Here is a 16,006-nt window from a genome sequence, read left to right as displayed (position 1 = left end):
CTTTTGCTGCCTGCCCCGAGGAGCTGGGGGTGCCCCATCCCTGGCAGTGCCCAAGGCCAGGCTGGATGGGGCTGGGGGCAGCCTGGGCTGGGGCTGGGGTCGTGCCCATGGCAGGGGTGGCACTGGGGGGGGGGTTAGGGTCCCTGCAAGCCCAAACCATTCTACAATCCTATGATTCTATGACTCTCATGGGAAGGGTTTCTTTTATTTCTGGTTGGAGTTTGGAGCCACCCCTGGTCCTTCCCTGGAGACCTCGGAGGAGACGAGGGCTCTGTCCTTCCTCTGAGCCCCCCGAGTGGTGGAAGAGCCACCTCTGCCTCCAGCCGAAGGAGCCCAGCTCTCCCTGCTGCTTCTCATAGAATCACAGAATGGTTTGGGATGGAAGGGACCTCAAAGCCCCCCCAGTTCCAACCCCCTGCCATGGGCAGGGATGCCGCCCACCAGATCAGGTTGCCCAGGGCCTCGTCCAGCTGCCCAGGCCTCCTTGAACACCTCCAGGGATGGGGCATCCACGGCTTCTCCGGGCAGCCTGTGCCAGTGCCTCACCACCCCTCTGAGGGAAGAATTTCCTCCTAACCTCTCATCTAAATCTCCCCTCTTGTGATTTAAAACCATTCCCCCTCATCCTGTCGTTATCTGATTGAGCAAAGAGTTGCTCTCCATCTTTTTTATAACTCCCCTTCAGGTGCTGAAAGGCTGCAGCGAGGTCACCCCGGAGCCTTCTCTTCTCCAGGCTGAACAGCCCCGGCTCCCTCAGCTGTCTCCGTAGGAGAGCTGATGTAAAGCACGGTCCTCTCCCCATCCCCGGGGAGGGCAGCACCTTCAGTGCCTACATCTGGTGCAATTCCATAACCTCTGCTTTGCATCAGGTCGCTCCGCAGAGGGAAGCACTTCCCCAGCAGCTCTTTGGGGCTGGTTTTATCCAAGCACGGCTTTCGCGGGAGCACACTAAGTATACACAAGTCTGTTCTGACTATTTTTATTGTATTAGCAAAATATCAAAAGAGATATAAACCTTGTGGGTAAAATCGGGCTTTGTTTGGTGTGTAGGCACACTGGGTGACGGAGTGAAACACACGCACATATCTCCACATGCACGAAGGGTCTCAGAGGCATAGCAGCCTGTGAAACCTCAAGAACCCCATCACAGACACAGGCACCGTGGTCCTGCTTCTCCCAGGAGAGCATCACTTCCATGGTCCGGGGTGCCACCACCACGAGGAGTCACAGCTGGAGCCCCCTCGGGTGGGGAACATGGCATGGCATGCAGGGGAAGGGGCACTGGGCATTGCCCGGGACTCTTACTTAAGCAGTACCATAAAATGCATACAAAATATCTCAGAAATGCTTTTATAAGAGGAAAAAATTCTCCAGAGGTGATTTCCCATGAAGCCACAGAGTAAAGAGAACAAGCCACCAACATGAATAGTAAAACCACACCGTCGGAGACAATTCCCACAGCTCTCTAAGCGACTTTGGCTGATTGCAGGGCCTCGTGAATGTTGGTGATGGTGGAAAATTCACTCCGTAAGTCTGCAAAACAGAGGAGCCTGTTAGAGCCGGCTGGACATCTACCGCTTGGTCATGGGAAGCCTGCCCCTGCCTCTCCTGCTGTGGGGAATGGGGGAGATTCCCCCATGCAGCCGCCTGGGAATCCAGTGTACTCAGGTGGCATTTATTTATCCCCATCACCAAACACGTGCCCATACCAACGTTATTCGGTGGTTATGGACTTGGGGATTGAAGCACAGCAAGAGAAAGGCAACTCGCATGCGAGCTGCTGTGGGGAAAAGCCACAGCTGGGAAGTCCTGAGGCTTTGGCTGGGATGTGGGCACCCTGCTGGCCTGCAGCGTCTTCCTCTGATGCCCAAGGGAACACAAGGAAAGTTCCTCATGGCTGGGACTGCAGCCCTGGGCACCCTCATCACCCTGCCACCCACCCCATTGTACCTCCAAAAGGGGGGGGTGTGGGACCTGCACAAATAGCCCCAAACCCCTGCTTGCGGCCGTACCTGGCAGCTTGCCGTCCAGTTGGTCCCATGGGCAAAAGGCAAAGCTGAGAACGCTGGAAAAGTCCTCCTCCAGCTTCTTGGTGATCTGCTTCTGCAACCATCAGACAGCCAAGCACATGAGCAGGGGACAGGGCTGAAGCCCCTTGTCCCTCCCTGTGCATGTGGTGACCCTCGGACAGGGAAAGCACGGGGGCAGCCACCAGCCACCTTCATCCAGCCTATTCATTGCTGCTGGTGCTGGTGCACGAGAAGGAGAACACAGCTGGCAGCATGAGCCAACAGCTCAGAAATGGAGCATGGCTGCTCGGATAGATAGGGCTCAATATTTTTATAGGGGTTAAATATTTCCATACAGCTTTTCAGAGCAGAGCCTCTCCAGTAAAACAAAATGCACTGCCCTGAGCGCACCCAAACGGTGAAGCACAGAAGTGGGATGTGGGACAGGACTCTGCAGCTGACGAGTGCAGGATGCGACCCGGGGCATCGCCAAGGCAGAGAGCCACGAGAGCCTGCCAGGGCTGATGGGCTCCGGGGGGCAGAGGCGGCAGCTTTGAGCTCCTCGAAGCCCCTTAACCCAAATTGTGGTTATTGTGGGGAGAGGAGCGATGTGGTTACCGGTTACGGATGATAACTGCTAGCCCAGTTACAGGTCTGCAGGCAGACCCTCCAGTACAGGGCTCAGACCCACATCAGTGCCTTGAGATAAACTTGGTCCCTAGCGGTGATCTGCAATGGATAAATGATGTTAAACACGCCTCCGCGTGCTTCTGGAGGCTGGTCTGCTGCTGCTGCAAAAGCAATGCCAGCAGTGGCCTACAGCTTACGTGAGGTGAGGTGAGGTGAGAAATGCCTTCATGTTATCACACGTGTTCACAAGATCCTTTTTGGAACATTGTCCCCTACCCACAGGGCACTGACAATGACCGTAGGGAGGTCCCCAAGAAACAAGGAGGTGCCCAACCTACCTGCATGTCCTGGAGGTGCCCCCTCATGCTCTCCTCAGCTCTTTCAAACATTCCTCTCTCCACCTCTCTCATCACTCCGTTGCTAAGGATGGTTTGCATCCTCTGGTAGGCTTGTGATCCTCTTACCATGGCAGCCTCTGTGGCAAAGAGGTGACTGTCACATTGGGATCCAGGCCGAGGACACACGTGGGGACAAGGGGCAGTACTTTGCTTTGGGAAAGGGACAAGGTCACCGCCAGAGTCTTCTACAGAGGGAGGCCAAGCTGCCTCTGCTTGTGCCGGGGAAGAAGCCCCTCCTGCTCCTCAGGATGCAGAAGCACCCGTGCAAATCAGCCCCGAGCTGCAGGAGGTGCTGCTGCCAGACCCCTGCTCTTTGGGGCAAGAAACGTTCACGCACGATTTCCATCTCCTGGCTCTCACAGGAAGGAGGACGCTGCCAACGACAGGACCAATTCGCATCACCGGCTTTTTGACTCCTGGCCCAAGCCCATTTTCCTGCACGTTTTGCAGGCACTAATTAAACAGGGATGTTCCCCAGTGCCGCAACACAAGCTCATTATTTTTCCTCTCAGTATTTTTTCCCCGTGCCCCACGAATGTTTCCAGAGGTCAGAGAAAGAGCGGCTGGCTGTGAGGAGAGCTCTGCACTGCTCTGTTGGGGTGGTCCATCCCCAGGACACCTTCCTGCTTTGGCCCAGCAGTGCATTTTCACAACTAACTAACCCAGTAATTAAGGTGTCTTCCTAAAACCAACGTGAGCGACTTCTGGATTTGGGGTTTTGAACTGTTTCACTTTCTGACTGTGCCACCTACTGATAGGAAAGGAAGGAAGAAACAGATTCAGCAGCTTATTGCTTTAGCATCCTTCGCTCTCCTCCCTTCAAAGGCAGTCAAATAAGAATGAATGACTGCTAGAAAATATCCATGATTTACAAAAATAAAAAATAAAAAAGTAGAAAATAGAGTAAATCAGGGAAGGAATTTTCTGTATTTGAGCATGATCTACTTTAGACTTCAGAAACCTCTGTGAGTTGATGACCACCTAACAGATAATCCTTTCGCCCCATAGATTTCTTCGCAGTCTTTCTACAGGTAGGTTGTAAGCCTGGGCCCTTCTTCTGAGCCCTTATTGGAGTTATTCTGTGAAAATCAAAACCTCCAGGGACAAAGATGAAAAAAACGAGGTGGCTGGTCTTACCTTCATAGTAGAGCAGCAGGTCATTTTGAATGGACAGTGCAAGGGACTGGTAGATTTCTGCTTTCCTCTGCAGGATGAATTTTTCAGCCTCACCGACGATGAAGTCTGTCTGCAGGAGTAAGTTCAAATGTTTGCCCACAGGTGCTTCAGTCATACAAACGAGCTAAGCTAACAATTTAATAATAAAAATCTCAGAATGATGATCTAAATATGAGTGTGTCGTTCAACAGATGACCGGGACAGTTGGTGCCAGTGGGCATCACCTTTCTGCTGTGCTCTGAATTAACACAGCAGACGGCTGACTGGGACATTTTATGCTAGCTCTCAAGAAAGCCTTCAGCCTCCTGAAGATCACGCTCACTAGAGACCACGTGGAACTGCTCATATGTCTCTTTCTCACCTCTCCAGGAGCTTGAGACAGAGCTAATCATCTCCCCAGGTCCCACAAAGGCCATGCTTTCCCCCTTTCCTTCTCCCATTGCTCATTCTTGCTCACAAAGCCCCCTTCAAGGTGAGCGTACCTCCTGCTTAAGGAAATTGAGCTGGTTGTTGTCAGCCACCGGTTGCATCCCAGCTTCCTGCAGTTTCTGCTGCACGGCGTTTTTGAAAATGTCAAGGCAGATTTTCAGCGTGGAACGGGTGCTCATCTGGATCCTGTGGGGTGGTAAATTCATCGGGAAGGATAAAGACAAAGATGTATCCTCCCCACCCAGCAGGGCAGGACGTCCATCGAAGCCACAGACCCACAGGGAGGGACAAAGCAAACACAGCAGCACAGTTTCCATGCTCCCAGGAGCAGGAAACTGCCTTTGCCTTTAGCTAGTCCAGACTGATGATGTGGTTATTTCTTCTTTGCAAAGGAGCAAACGCTGCACGCAATGGGTTTTCCCTTCCTAGACCTGATGATATAAATGCTACCCTCATCCACCTCGGCTGGAGGAAGCTCTCCTGGTCCTGCAGAAGCAGTCTGAGCTGCTCTCCTCCAGGACACAGTGCTGGGGATGAAGTTCAGGTCCCTCTTCAAGGCATCTGAAGTCAGCAGCAGCATGAGACGGGCCAAGGTTGTGGGGTGCCATGGCACGTCCCTGCTCCTCAAATCCACTGAACACGGGGGCAATCAGCAGCCACAGGAGGCACAATGTTGTCACATCAAGCAAGCAACTGAGTAAAAACTTGTCTTTCTTTCAGCTCTGTTTGCTGTTTTTTCACCTTCTGATGGCTCTGTTTTCTGACCCTGTTTGGTCTTTCCTTTTCTTGTCTGCTCTGCAAGCACCCAGCTGTGCTTCACACCTCGGCTACCTGCTGCTACGGGTGTGAGAGCACGCTGTGGTGCGAGGGTTTGCTGCCCGAGCTGCTGGGCATGGCAGGAGGAACTGCTGAACGTGATGCATAGAGGGGGTAGAAGCTGCTGGAGCTCAGAGAGCACATGAAGTTACACGTGTGGTTGAGGGGGACGGACAAACTCCTCTGGGGACCAAAAGGGAGCCTGAGGGACCCATTATGGAGCAAGTCCTGCAAGGTGGCTACGGCCAGGTACCCATATCTGTGACACCGTATGAGGACAAGGCATCATAGGAGAAGATATCAGAAATATTAAGTTTGGATACACATGTAGCAAAACTGGGATCTCTGGGGAAAAATGTAATTAGGGGTGAGTAATTTTTTGGGGGAGGCAACTGGGGCAGAGAAAGGGATCGAGAGAGATGGAGAGGAACAAGCAACGAAAAATGGGGAGAAAGGGAGAAAAAAAATGATGCTGATCAAGGGTAAGCAAGGAGCAGCTCAGTGCACTTGTCCTGACACTACAGCCTGCCCTGCCTTCCTATTAAAGTGCCTCCCAGCTGCTCGCTGGGCAGCCACATCGTCCTCCTGTCCTTTTGTAAATACAGGTAGTTCGGCAGCAAACACCGGGCCGGACTGGCTGGGTCTGGCTGCTCACAATAAATCCACTTTTCTACAAAACAAGGGGAAGCAGAGAGTGGAGCCACGCGCCAGGGCTGCAGCTGGTGCCTGGGAAGGGACGGATCCAGCAGCAGTGTCTGAAGGACGCCGTGCTTTGGGACAGCATGGCCAGACGGGCTGGGATCAGACAAGGGGACGTCCTGGTAGCAAACTGCCTGGGAGGGCTGAAAAGGGATTAATTCTAGGTGACAAAAGGACAACGAAAAGCAGAAAGCGACAGCCTTTTTCTGTAATCCTGAGGAATAATAAAAAAAAAAAACAAAACAGGGTTAAACTTTTGTCGCAGAGCATCGGGATTAGACATTTGGAGAGGTTTTGCAGTGCAAGGCTTTGGGAGCAGGCTGCCTGGGGGGGGTTAAAAGGTCCCAAAAGTGGAGGCAGGTAGGAAGCAGAGAGGAAAAAAAAAAAGAAAACAGCAGAAAGGAGCTGCTCAGCCCTCCCGCTGCACCCCCAGAGCCCTGCCTGCGCCTCACCTGAACGCCTCCCCGAAACTCAGGTCGATCTTCCTGTAGATGGGCTGCGCCAGGGCGTCGTTGACGTCTATCCTGAAGAAGGTCCGGGAGGCGTACACCCCCTTCTTCAGGCACACGGCCTTCAGGGTGCGGTGGTAGCCCCGGTGCCCGTGGCTGCGCTGCGGGACGGGAAGCGCAGGCCGTGAGGCACAGCAGCCAGCTCCGAGCCGCGCGCCCAGCTGATGAAACTTGCAGGGGAAGGGAGGGAAGGAGGGGATTTCCACCTAAATTTTGGAGGCTGGGGCTGCGTTGGGCCAAAGGTACCTCGAGGTTTTCGCAGCCTGCTGCTCGGCAGCCGGCCTGGCGGTGGAAGCAGGCCCCAGCTCGGCGTGCTGCCCCAGCAGGCTCCCCCGGGGCCACATCCACCAAGCTAAGGTGTCTGAAGCCATGCCTCTTGACAGATCTCACCCAAACATTTGCCCTCATCTTTCACCAAAAGCAGGACAACTATCCCGCCGGCCTCCCACCCCCTGGGAGTGAAGGCCGCATGCAGGCAGGAGCCGTGGAAGGAGCAGGATGGGGGTTTCCAGCACCCCTCTTATGTCCGGTTAGACCCACGCCATCTTCCCCACCGACCCCGAGGAGGCTCAGCAGCCCAGCAGCGACTGCTGAGCCCTCCTTTCCAGGCAGCTCCTTCCTACCAACGTGGGTCAGAGGAGGGAATTCAGGTGGTTTTGCTTGGCTGGGAGGCAGCTGGCTGAGTCCCCACCCCAGGGACTTTTGCAATGTTTTATCTCATGTCTAAACTGGGCTTTCATCTGGAAGGGCATTTCCACGACTTCCAGGTCGCTGCCCGAGCTGCAAAGCTGCAGACTTGGGCTTCCCCTTTCCGGAGGCCAACCTTTGGCTACGCCACCCCAGAGCAATGCTGCAACAGGGCTCGTGTCCCTGCTCCTTGCACCCCCAAGGACCAGCATCCAAAGTGCATCGACGCGGTGCTTCTGTTCTTCTTTTCTTCCCAAACCAAATAGTTCTGGGATTGCAAAAACACTGCTTTACACCCACCTTGAGGAGATCGGAGATAGTTTTCTTATATGACTTCTTTGCTTCGTCTACGCCTTCTCTGAGTGGCTGTTCGATTGGTATAAAGCATTTCTTGATGTCATTCTCCAAGTCAGCGATCTTCTGCGTAATGAAATCCTTCAAGTAATTTTTTTTCTCAAGCTGAGACTGAAATCAATGGACAACGGGGGGGGGGGGGGGAGGGGAATCACTGAAAACCTCGTGCTGGAAGAAACAGGGCCATAAATAACCCAGCCAGCTTCCCCACCCGCCCCAACCACTGCCACCAGTGCCGCCCAGTTCCCCGGCTGCTTTCCCCAGCGCAGGGTCACTGCTCAGGCAGGCCTGCACCAGAACTGTCCCCTCTGCCCTGGGGACAGGCGGACAGCCCTGGGCTCTCCTTGCTGGGTAGGCTGCAGGAGATGCGCTCAAACGGAGCAACTGCGGCTATTTCAGGCTGCGGTGCCTCGATGCATTTGTCAGCCCCCTGCGAGATGTTTTGCCTGCAGGTTGCATACGCGTCGTGCTGGAAACGCATGATGTAAATTGCCTGCTCAAAGGAATAGAGCCTGTCGGCAGGCCTTGCTGCCTGCCCAACAAAGAATAAACAGCAATGCTCCCGAAAGCTGCTCTGGACAAACCTGAGCATGTTTGTTGGACGGGAGATTGCAGATTAGTGAGAAAATGACCAGAGCCTCTGTCGTGTAGTTCAGCAGCTTGTTCTTCTTCTGCTCGGTGTAAAACCTGCGGATGTACTCCCTCAGCTTCGGGACCTCTGCAAGGGGTGAAAGGCCGGGTTAGCAGGGGGGCAGACCTCCTGCAGGACACTCAGGACACCAGCACCAGGCCGGTGGTGGCCTCCTAGGAGGCTCCCAGGAGACCCTGACAGCCTGGGAGGGCTCTCAGGGCTCATTTCTGCAGCACCAGTTGCCTGGTCTGGGTCAGCACTGGTCCGTCTGGGCATGGGGTGGGGATGTAGGGGCACACACAGGGCCTCCAGGACTTGGGTTGGTCCCACAGAGCCATACAGGCACCTTGGGGACAGGAGGGAGCAAGAGAAGAAAAGCATGGCAAAGTATTTCTGCAGATGAGCAAAGGAGCAGATAAATGCACAGGCAGCACGGCTCAAGCTGTGGGGCTCGGCCTGGCTCCAGCAGTGGATCACAGTCCTGAGGGACTGGGAGAAGCCTCACATCGGGCTCAAAAGGTAAGGGAACAATGACAGGCCTGGCTGAGTGCACGAGAGGGGCACGCTTTCAAAGGAGGAGGAAACGGGAAAGAAAGCATCCATGCCAAAGCAGAAGGGTTTTAGCAAAAGTAACGCCAAAGACACTTCATGTGGCTCTAACGCAACTCCACGTTAAGTGCCACGCCGCAATGCAAGGCATTTGGCGCAGTAAAATCTCCATAACCAAACCTAAGAACGCTATAGATCGGCATGGCACGTACTGAATGATTCAGAAACTGGCCAAAAATCTCAATATTCTGCCTGCCGTGAAGGGGGTGCATGGGGTGAGGTGATGCCAGGCTGGGATGAGGGGATCCTCTCCTGGCTCTGAACTATTTGATATCAATAATTTGAAGGGGGGGAAGAAGATGAAGGGAAATGCCCAAGGACCTCTCCAAACCCAGGACCTCTCCAAACCCATGCAGGCTCCCTGCATGCATAAAAGCCGACTGTCACCTGTTTCTTCCTTGCTGAGCGTCGTCCCCTGCCAGTACTCCCGGGCACTGACCGTGTACACGAGGTCAGGCTTGCACACGACCTCAGAGTCACTTGGAAGCTTTTTCTGAAACACACATACACTGAGTTTGTTTCTGCAGCATAATTTGATCTGGGCTCTTCTTCTTCACGAAGCAAATGCTGAATCGGGGGGCGTCCCCATCACCAAAGTCCTGCATTTCTTGCATATGCAGTGGAGAATTAAACTGGAGGTGATTAGGAAGACCAATTGGGCCCAAACACAGAGCAAAGGAAGGGTTTGTAGTAAGCAGAAGCTGCTAGGTGGTGACCAGACTTCAAGGACAATGTCTGTTAATAACCCACGATAAGAATGTTGTAATACAGACATACATCAGACTTTAAAAGGAACAGGTTCATGACACAGGCACATTCTGTCCAGGCTCGCCAAGCAACTTTACCATGAGGGTTTTCTTCATCATTTGGCTCTTCTCTTGCTTCACAGTTTCGTTCCTTTCTAGGATGGCATCATGCTTATTTATCTACATTGGGGGAAAGAATAGGAATTATTACTGACATTTTCTGGCAATGCTAAATAGATCCCTGGTTTTTTAACGCCAAAGGGACTGTCCAGGACAGTTTCTCCCTAATACAAGACAAAGAACTGCACAGAGTTTCTGGTTTCTGCATCAAGTCCATCAGTTCTGCTCAAGTGACACTGAATCACACGGGAACTTCTCCCATTTTCTTAAATGACCCGAAAGGGATGAAGAAGCTTAGGTCTATACTCACATGGTCTCTCTTTGTTTCCCTGAAAAGATAAAAAGAAGGCAGAAATTACACATTGGAATGATTTTAGCAGGATGCAGCTCCTGTAAGGAGAAGGGGAGGAGGACCACGCAGCGCCACGGCCAGCATCGCCCACCCAGCACCCCTGCACGGAGAGTGGGCTCCGGCAGCCCCTGGACCTCAGCTTGTTCCATTACTTTCCGTACTCCTCCGGATCCAGCTCGTCAGACTTTGTGACCACCAAGGAAAGGTCCCTGCACATCCCGCTCTGGAAAGCCTTCATGCCTTCATTCAGCAGCATGTGATGGGTTTTTCCTCCCAGAATACGTTCAAAGGAGTTGACCACCCAAATGATAGAGCATTTGTTGATGTTCTGCAAGGGGTAGGAGGGGAAGAAGGGTCACAAAAAAGGATACGAAACTCCAGCAGAGAGTAAATACAAGAGATGCTGAGCACTTTTAATTCTCATTAACTCTGGCTGAAGAGCTGGGATGTGCAATCTTTGTGCTTCCAGCCAGAGACCTCATCCTCCCATCATAAATCCCTACAACCCAGGACTGCAGCTGATGGGGGCTTGGTCTGGACACCAGTGCTTGCCCTAGTAGGGTGTCTGGTGACAGCATGGTACCAGGAGGAAGGAAGAAAAAGATGGGATCAGCACTTGCAGAGCCTCTTCTTGTAGCATGCTACCAGAAGAGAAACCCCGTTGGCCTTTGGTGCCACCTCCAAGCAGGGAACCGCGCCATTTCTGAACTGGAAAATGCATTAGCTCAGGTGCGCAATGCTGAAATGCTGCTCTGGAAGGCTTCCCTGCTCCCCACAGCCCCACAGCAGCTCCCAGGTCTCTCCATCACTGCTACGAAGGGGACGGGAGCAGTCCTGGGCAGAGGGCAGTACCTGTTCCCTCCCGCCCCATGCCACAGCTTGCCGGTCACCTCTTTCCACATCTCGTCCCTTTTGGTGTTGAAATCGCCTGTCCCTGGGATATCCACGAAGACGACGCCTTCTGGAATCATTTGTGAATTCGGGACAGTCACTTCCACGTTTTTGATCAGGGGCCAGAGCCGCATTATGTCTTTTTCTTTGCTTGTTGTTGCTATTGGACTGCTCTGATTCCGGATATACGGACCCATTTTGTCCGAAAGGTCTTTAGCCTGGGACACAGCAAGGGAAAGAAGCAGTATCCCTCCTTAGCAAAGAACCTCAGAGACACCAGGAAACAGAACGATTTGCAGTGGCTGGTGGTGACACCCAAAGCCCCGTGCCCGAGGTGTGGGCACCAGGACACGAAGAGGGGTCCCAAGGTCACCATGAGTGGAACAACCCAAGAAGACCACGCTCTCCCCAACACGGTGAATCCAACAAACAAAAATGGGGAAGAGCTGTCACCTTCCACCATGGGCGGACAGCAGGAGGCCCCAGGAGACCCCTCCGTGATTCTGGGATTCTGTGAAATACAGGGGCTACTCACTGTTGTTTCCTTCAGGAGGATACATCTTGACAGGGGAATAGAGACGACGGGTTTCATCCTGCACAGCTCTTCGTAACTCTTAGTCTCAGCTTCTTTCCCGTAGATAGCAGAGATCTTCAAAGCAGCCTCGCTTCTCTCGTCGTCGTCCTCGCTGTCTTCGTCCACGTCCATAAGCTCCACCAGACCCTTCAGCTCATCCCTCCACTCCTGTTGGGATCAGATGCACAGAAGAGGTCATGGCTGGGGTGCCTGGAAGGGAGGGGAGGGCCGGGGCCTGACAAGACCACCAGGGGACAACCAGCACACGGGGACAGCGGGGGGACAAGGCAGCAGGGAAGAAATTCCATTGCTTCCTCCCTCCTTGCACACCCAGCTCAGGGGGAACCGGGTCTGGTGCCCATCGCTTCTCTGGGGACACTTTGGCCATCGGGGTCACATCCCCTCCTGACCACGTTCTTCCAGAAGGCTGCACTCCCCTCTGGAGAAGCCTGCTAGGTCTCCTTTCCTTTCCCCCCCAAAATGGCAAAAAACAGAGATATTATCCATGCCTCGTCCGTGAGGAGGTGAATTTTGGCCTCGTGCTGTTTGCCGCGGCTTGTGTTGATCTGTACCACGCAGGATGTGCAGGCTTCGCTCCCGGACACCGGCAAGAAGAAATTTTTGTCTATGATGGCATTCAGCAACGTGCTTTTCCCTGCCCCGGTGCTGCCGAAGAGACCGATGTGAATGGGATCCAGCAAAATGTCTGGCTTCAAGCCCGTGAGGCGGTTCCTGAGGGCAGGGAGAGGGGAAAAAAAGGACAATTTAAATAACTCCCACAGGCCTGTGCTTTTCAGAAGGGTGAAATGAATACTTTGTCCTACAGGCTTTGAACTGGGATTTGTGAGATCCAGAATAAGCCCGAATAAGTCAGGTTCAGGGACAGGTCCCCAGCAGCAGGCTGGACATTGCATCAGCTCCAGCCTCACTGCGGCACCGCCTGGGTTTGCACCTTCTGATGAGCTTTTGACGATGGGATTTTTTTTTTTTGATGGGATTTTATGATTTCAGCCCACCAGCAACGGGGCTCACCGCCCCTGGGGAGGATCTCCAGTGAGCCCTGCAAAGCCAGAACAGCCTGCACCCACGGCCTGCACACACACAAAATGTCCCTTTTGGACCAGGGAGGAGAGTGCCACCGAACCTGGACACCCCGGGACACCCCCACGGCTGTAGGGTCCTCCTGGGCTGCCCAGGAGCACGACACCCGCTGCGTTCACCAGCTGAGGGAACAAAACCTCTGAAATGGAGTTATCCCGCAGTCAGCAAGGTTCCCAAATACTCTAAAATATCTGAAATATCTGCTTCGCCAGACGTTTCCGCTGGCTTCGGAGTCCTTCTGTGTGCCGACAGCTCTGGGCCGCCCCTTCCCAGGCAAGAACCGGGAGATGCCCCCTGGGGAACAAACGCCAGGCAACTCACATGAGGTACTGGATCCCATTCCTTGTCTCGGGCAGCCTGTGTTCAGGGAGGAATTGCAACAGCTTCCTGGAGGACTCCTCCAGAGCGGCCTTTAGTTCGTTTTGCAGCTTTTTACCTGCAGGGAGGGTCAGAGGTGAGAGCGGCCCCGGCAGAGCTCCCTAGGGAGACATCCCGAGCCCCGAGCCGCTTCCATGCTCACAGGACTTCAGAGCCTCTTGCTCCTGCGAGAAACAAAGTTGTGTTTTTGCAATAGGAGGTGTTTTGGCAGTGGAAAATTCCACTGACCTTGCATATTCAAAAGTGATTGTGCAGCACAGCAGTGGGGAGTGTGTGAAGCAGACGAGGGGAAGGTCCCCCTGTCCCAAAATAAGGAGGATAGCTAAGAAAAACAGGATGAGCAGTACGAAATCCGTAAAAACAAAAATCACGGGCCCTCTAGTCATGAGAGAAGAAGGAAAAATAAAAGGAAAAGGAGAAATTAATGGTTGGTCAAATAAAAATCGTACATGTATGGTATAGGAGGGCATCGAGTAGATTGTGAACCTGCAGTACTCAGGCAGTGAGGAAACGGGAGAAATCAGGTGTCGGGTAATAGGGAATATAAGGTTATGACAAACTTTTACTGCATGTTTCTGCTTGCAGGAAGCCTGCCATTAATCGCGAATAAAATAGCTTCACAGAAGATCCCGTCTGAGAAAATGATTGAGATTTTTCTCACACTTTCCGTCCTCAGGATTCCGGTCTCTCTTGTACTTTTTCTTTTTCCTGGGAGTCTCCTCCAGTGAGCCATCGCTGCCACCTTGTCAGAGGGAAGGGGATTTCTGGTTAGTGCGCCTGCCTTCTCACCCCTCTCCGGGGGCGTTGTAAGCTGGGGATCATTCCTGACAGCACTGGGAGAGCCTCCCTTTAACACCCCCATCTATCAGCCGCTCCTGTTAAATGAACAGCTCATGAGCTGAGGGGGAGCGGGGCTCCCCTCACCGAGCCTGAGTCACCTGCCTCCCAATTTGCACAGGAAGCTGCGTGAGATAGACAAAACCTCCCTTTTTTGCCCCACCTTGCATTGAATCCCCCTTCTTACATCACCCACGGAAGACGCGATCACAACCCGCACCATAAGTTCTCCTTGAGGGGGAATCAAAACCCCAAAAGGCTTGAACCAGATTTTTGGACAATCCAAAAAAAAAAAAAAAAAGGAAAAAAAAAAGAGTGGGGTGGAACTAGAATCAGGGAATCCTGGAATGGTTTGGGTTGGAAGGGACCACAAAGCCCATCTAATTCCGACCCCTGCTATGGGCACGACCCCTGCCCCCAGCCCAGGCTGCCCCCAGCCCCATCCAGCCTGGCCTTGGGCACTGCCGGGGATGGGGCACCCACAGCTCCTCGGGGCAGCCTGCGCCAGGGAGGGATTTCTTCCTAATATCTAACCTAAACCTGCGTTCTTTTAGCTTAAAGCCGCCCCCCACCTTGTTGTGTCCCTACCCTGCTCTCCCGCAGCCCCCCCATGCCGCTGGGAGGTCCCATCTCGGAGGAGATGCTGAGCGAGTATCCAGGCCCCTTCTCCACCGGGTGCACCTCGGAGGGTGCAGCACTGCGGCACCCGGGACTCCCTCCCGGTGCTGTTTGTGGTGACACCGAGCTCACCGTGTGCTATGGGTCCTTCTTCTGCCATTGGGATGGAGAAATGCCGAGCTGGGACAGGCTCGGGCAGGCAGCAGGGTGCTGTCGTGGGGCGGATGCACGCAGGTGGCGGCCCCAGGAAGAGGGACAGAAGCACTGCAAGGACCTCCTGAGGGAGAGAGGGGAGCACAGTCACCGTCTGCATTGCCTTGGCTTGAGACGCCGCCGCCGCTGCCTCCCGCGGGTTCAGAGCAGGACTTTGGGAGGTTTTTAGGTTTCTGGCTTCTTCACAGGACACCACGGCTTAGCCTTAAGGCGTCCTTGGGAGCGGGCTCAGCCCCATGCTCTGGGTGGGCACACGATGAACGTGAGGGTGGCAGGAGACAGAAACTTGCCAGGGGCACCGAGGTTGATAAGACAGACAGCCTTGAGAGCAGATGTAGAAATTATTTTGCGCAGATGCCACCTGGCACCCCGTGTCCGTACGTACCTGCCCCACGTGTGCTGCTGGCCACGGCAGTCCTGGAGAAAACAAGCAACTATCGCTGCAAACCTGGGCTGCAAGAAAAAAATAGTTTCTAGGATTATCCTTGCTCTTTTATACCATGTATCTTTTTTTTTTTTTCCTTTTTTGGTAATTTTTATTAGCATTTTTTTTTCACCTGAAAACACGTCATGTAGAACAGCTGTATACTACAAGGAAATGATCGTGCAGAGTAAATCATCAAACAATTTGCATGGAAAACAGAAAGCAGCACCCACCTTTTATGCCTCCAAACGGGAGACACCTACACAGCACAATCTTGGACGAACGTGTGAATGCTGAGGTTATGGTTTTGTTGATTTGCTTTTCCAAGAACGCAGAGGTTTTCAGGTTGAGTCAGGTTAGAGCTACTATGAGAAAACCAAGTCCAGCAATTTGTAACAGAGGTGCTGAGAGACTGAAATATTTTTCCTGGAAAGAAACCTTTCCCCAGATTTCTGTCAGTAGGTATAAGGTGATATTAATTAATCAGGTTATTAGCAGAGAATACATTATTGAGACATCAGAAGAAGTCTATCACAAAAGCAGATGAAATATATATAAGATTATAAAATCTTCGTTTCAGAGTCGAAGGCTTACCAGGAACACCCCTCCAGCAGCAGAAACGAAACTCAGGTTTCGAAACCCAGGGCAGCTCCAAACTCCTCCTGCAGGGCAGGGGCCAGCCCCGTCACTTGAGTCATTTAAGTCCTCAGCTGCTTCCTCCTCGCACTCTCGCAGTCTATAAATGCCGGCCGCTCTGCCGAGGGCTTTGTTCAGGTCTCGGCCACCCGTCGGGGAGCCACACCGC

General features: G+C 53.2%; 1 protein-coding gene across 1 annotated transcript; it reads right to left on the bottom strand.

The window, feature by feature from the left end:
* Nucleotides 1–963: 963 nt before the first annotated feature.
* LOC310896909 (nuclear GTPase SLIP-GC-like) lies at nucleotides 964–15,869 on the bottom strand. Its single transcript, XM_083829843.1, has 21 exons — nucleotides 15,796–15,869; nucleotides 15,435–15,566; nucleotides 15,163–15,230; nucleotides 14,697–14,841; nucleotides 13,771–13,851; nucleotides 13,053–13,167; nucleotides 12,140–12,362; nucleotides 11,592–11,798; nucleotides 11,056–11,274; nucleotides 10,318–10,493; nucleotides 10,124–10,142; nucleotides 9,793–9,873; nucleotides 9,335–9,440; nucleotides 8,292–8,425; nucleotides 7,654–7,818; nucleotides 6,610–6,767; nucleotides 4,696–4,828; nucleotides 4,175–4,283; nucleotides 2,978–3,114; nucleotides 2,013–2,103; nucleotides 964–1,533 (listed from the first exon to the last, which is right to left on the bottom strand). Exons 4-21 carry the CDS (start codon nucleotides 14,722–14,724, stop codon nucleotides 1,466–1,468), a joined length of 2,250 nt encoding a protein of 749 aa, XP_083685969.1. The 5' UTR covers nucleotides 14,725–14,841; nucleotides 15,163–15,230; nucleotides 15,435–15,566; nucleotides 15,796–15,869; the 3' UTR covers nucleotides 964–1,465.
* Between the last annotated feature and the right edge of the window lie 137 nt (nucleotides 15,870–16,006).

Source organism: Anser anser (assembly GCF_964211835.1).
Source record: "Anser anser genome assembly, chromosome: 3".
NCBI classification, from domain to species: Eukaryota; Metazoa; Chordata; class Aves; order Anseriformes; family Anatidae; genus Anser; species Anser anser.
Note: the sequence above shows the minus strand (reverse complement) of the source record. Positions and strands in the feature narration are given on the sequence as shown.